The sequence below is a fragment of the Triticum dicoccoides genome, chromosome 7B (genome assembly GCF_002162155.2).
Source record: "Triticum dicoccoides isolate Atlit2015 ecotype Zavitan chromosome 7B, WEW_v2.0, whole genome shotgun sequence".
In the NCBI taxonomy this organism is placed as follows: Eukaryota; Viridiplantae; Streptophyta; class Magnoliopsida; order Poales; family Poaceae; genus Triticum; species Triticum dicoccoides.
In genome coordinates, this window is record NC_041393.1 from 54,701,622 (window position 1) to 54,705,311 (window position 3,690).

General features: G+C 55.1%; 1 protein-coding gene across 1 annotated transcript; it reads left to right on the forward strand.

Annotated features, from left to right (window-relative positions):
- The first annotated feature begins 1,122 nt into the window (after positions 1-1,122).
- On the forward strand, positions 1,123-2,965 carry LOC119341868 (endoglucanase 21-like). Its single transcript, XM_037613716.1, has 4 exons — positions 1,123-1,770; positions 1,880-2,134; positions 2,321-2,670; positions 2,743-2,965. The coding sequence occupies exons 1-4, from the start codon at positions 1,123-1,125 to the stop codon at positions 2,963-2,965; spliced, it is 1,476 nt and encodes a 491-aa protein (XP_037469613.1).
- The last annotated feature ends 725 nt before the right edge of the window (positions 2,966-3,690 follow it).

Consider the following 3,690-nt stretch of genomic DNA (forward strand, 5'->3'; position numbering starts at 1 on the left):
CATGCCACAACACCACCCCGCATGTATGAGGGCCCGCTACGACGCTCAAGTGGCATTGCTACCCCCCAGGGCCCCCGCCCCGCCTAACCCTGGAGCGGTTGACCACGAGATCTAGCCTTCTAACTTCCCACGGACGGGCTTTGACCAGTGGACCTCTCCACCCGGTTGTGTTAGGTCGGCCCAGAGGGACACCCGGGAGCAACATCCGGGCAAAAACCACAGCTACATCCACTCCGTGTAGACCCGACGCGTCCGTTTCCCCCCTCCAGGTGCCGGCGGCGATGCCGTCCATGAGGGGGGCACACCGCGGATGTGAGGGGGGTCACTCTCTGGAGACGGGTGTCGGGCGTTTGCAACTGCCACAAAACTTCTGTCGGCATAGCTGTTTTTGATTTTAATAAAATATAAGGATCTATATTTAAAAGAACATGACCGCACATTATTAACGTGCTCGAAAAAATACAAACTATATATATATATATATTCATAATATATGAAAAAAAATACAAACTACATATATATTCATATGTATGTTTATATTTAACATGCTACATGTTAGTTGATATAATAATACACAAAAAAGCATTAAAAAATATGTAGGGAAAAAAATTTAACTATGCCGATGGCTAGATCCGACCAGCGTGCCGCGGATCACTGACGTGGCTGATATGCCGACGGCAGCCGTCGGCATAGCCTCTGCATGGTGCGGCCTGGATCAATGACGTGGCCTGCGGACCTATGCCGACGGCCCCCCGTCTAGGCCGTCGGCATAGCTCTGACGCCGTCTGCCAGGGGGTGGCCGGGCCCCACGGGTATGCCGACGGCCTTCGTAAGCCGACGGTAGCTGTCGGCGTATATGTAGATAGGCCGACGGCCGTTCTATGCCGACGGGTGCCGTCGGCTTATCTCTGCGTAGCCCGACGGCCTTTGTACGCCGACGGCCAGAACCAGGCTGTCGGCATATCTCCGGAGAAGCCGACGGGGGCCGTCGGCATTGTTCTGGCCGTCGGGGTATGGCCCTGTTCCGGTAGTGCATGATGATCAGTTCTTATAAAAGCGAGGACCAAAGGAGCAGGAGAAGCACAACAGAGTTAAACCCAGAGAGAAAGCAGAAGAGCACACATGGCGACAAGAACCAAAATGCTCTTGTCCCTTGCCATCTGTGTCGTGCTCGCACTCGTGCACCTTCCGATCACCACGGCTGGCGGTGGCGAGGGGGCGGCGCCATTCAACTACAAGAAGGCGCTCCACAGTAGCCTCCTCTACTTCGAGGTGCAGCGATCGGGCCACCTGCCGCACAACCAGCGCGTCAAGTGGCGCGGCCACTCCGGCCTCGCCGACGGCCTGCAGCAAGGCGTGGACCTCGTGGGCGGGTACTACGACGCCGGCGACAACGTCAAGTTCGGCCTGCCGATGGCGTTCACGGTCACCATGCTGTCGTGGAGCGCCATGGAGTTCGCGGACGACATCACGGCCACCGGCGAGTGGCGGCACGTGCTGGAGGCCATCAAGTGGGGCACTGACTACTTCATCAAGGCGCACACCGAGCCGTACGTGCTCTGGGCCGAGGTCGGTGACGGCGACACCGACCACTACTGCTGGCAGCGGCCCGAGGACATGACCACGTCGCGGCAGGCCTACAAGGTCGACCGCGACAACCCTGGCTCCGACCTCGTCGGCGAGACCGCCGCGGCGCTGGCCGCGGCCTCCATGGTGTTCCGCCGCTCCAACCCCCACTACGCACAAGTTCTCCTCCACCACGCCGAGCAGGTGCATAGACATATGCAACGCCATTGTTGGTCGCTCTGTTGTACATGAAACATGCAAATGCAACTCTGTTTACTAACGTGTGATGTTACGTCTTGCGTGCATATGGCAGTTGTTCGAGTTCGGGGACAAATACAGGGGCAAGTACGACAGTAGCATCGGCGAGGCGTATAGCTACTACGCGTCGGTGAGCGGGTACGGCGACGAGATGCTGTGGGCGGCGCTGTGGCTGCACCGGGCGACAGGGAAGGCGAGCTACCTGGACTACGCCGTAGACATGGCCGACGAGTTCGGCGGCACCAGCTGGGCCATCACGGAGTTCAGCTGGGACGTCAAGTACGCCGGCCTCCAGATCCTCGCCACCAAGGTGAGCATCAGCTGTACATGACTGCTCAACAAATTAACTAGTTATTCTCTACTTTTATATTGCACCATTGTTTCTTCGGGCCGGTGGTATGGCATGCACGATCGAAAATGTTTTGCTCACATATATTTCTTCAGAAAACCAAATCCCTGTACAAAATGTGTTTTTTAACGTGTCGTGTCATTTTAGGTGCTGCTGCAAGGGAAGCACCCGGAGCACAAGGCGACGCTGGAGAAGTACAAGGCCAAGGCGGAGCACTACCTCTGCGCCTGCCTCAACAAGAACGGCGACGCCGGCAACGTCAACCGCACGGCCGGCGGAATGCTCTTCGTCCGGCAGTGGAACAACATGCAGTACGTCACCAACGCCGCATTCCTCCTCACCGTCTACTCCCGCTACCTCACCTCCGCGGGACAGGAGCCGCCGGTTCTGCAGTGCCCCGACGGGCCGGCACACGCCGACGAGCTGCGGTCCCTGGCACGGGCGCAGACCGACTATGTCCTCGGCGCGAATCCTGCCGGCGTGAGCTACTTGGTTGGGTACGGCCCGCGGTTCCCGCGGCGGATGCACCACCGTGGCGCGTCCATCGTGTCCCACCGCGGCGACGGCAGGTTCATTGGGTGCATGCAGGGGTATGACAACTGGTTCCTCCGGAGGGGGGCGAACCCAAACGTGGTCGTCGGCGCTATCGTCGGCGGGCCGGACCACCTCGACCGGTTCAGGGACAGGCGCGACAACTACATGCAAACGGAGGCGTGCACGTACAACACCGCGCCCATGGTTGGCATCTTCGCACACTTGCACGGCGAAATGGCCATCACGAAGAAAAGCTGAACAGGAAGAATTCTAAGATGGCTCTTCTAAGATTAGTGTGCAGTTTTACAAAACTGATCTGGATGTTTTTCCGTGGGTTTAGTTTAACTGTTGGAGTGTTCATATTGGTAGAGAGTATAGAGAGTGCAGAGTAGGGGTGCATGTGGTTTGCAAACAAGATGGATACTACTCCTAGATTGCATGGCTACAAAGGCCGGCATTTTAAGGTGAACTTTTTTTTTATCAGCTCGCTATTGTTTCGAATTATATGCAGCAAAACAATCGTTAAACAAAGCCCTACTAGAAAATGGACTCCACCTCATACGGACACACTAAATATTAACACGGATGGGGCCTTCCGCGAAGAGTCTCTTTCCGGAGGCTGGGGTTTCTTAAAATCATCCCAAATCATCCTTTTGGTCCTCTATTCTTAAAATGCTTCCCAATTAAAAGCCCATTCTTTTGACCAAATTACACAAGGAAATATTTCTCTTCGGAGTACTCCTTGGTGTACTTCATGGGCTTCTGTTCAGGCGCAACTCATTATTCAACCTCCTAGATTCAATTACCCTGCTTTGGTTAAAGATCTTTGGCTCCCAGGTAGAAAGTTTGGAACAACGCTCCGATTCACTCTCTCTTCCAGGAGCCCTTGGCCTCTACCATTACTCAAACAACTATTATTCATGATAAATGCCCTAACATTCTTTGTTGGGACCTTACTCCTAATGGAATTTGTACATCCAAAT

Bases quoted from the DNA above. Each gene is read 5' to 3' on its own strand.
- LOC119341868 (XM_037613716.1), top strand. From the start codon at position 1,123: ATGGCGACAAGAACCAAAATGCTCTTGTCCCTTGCCATCTGTGTCGTG. The intron at 1,771-1,879 runs GTGCATAGACAT...TGCATATGGCAG, and splicing joins TCCTCCACCACGCCGAGCAG to TTGTTCGAGTTCGGGGACAA. The intron at 2,135-2,320 runs GTGAGCATCAGC...GTGTCATTTTAG, and splicing joins TCCAGATCCTCGCCACCAAG to GTGCTGCTGCAAGGGAAGCA.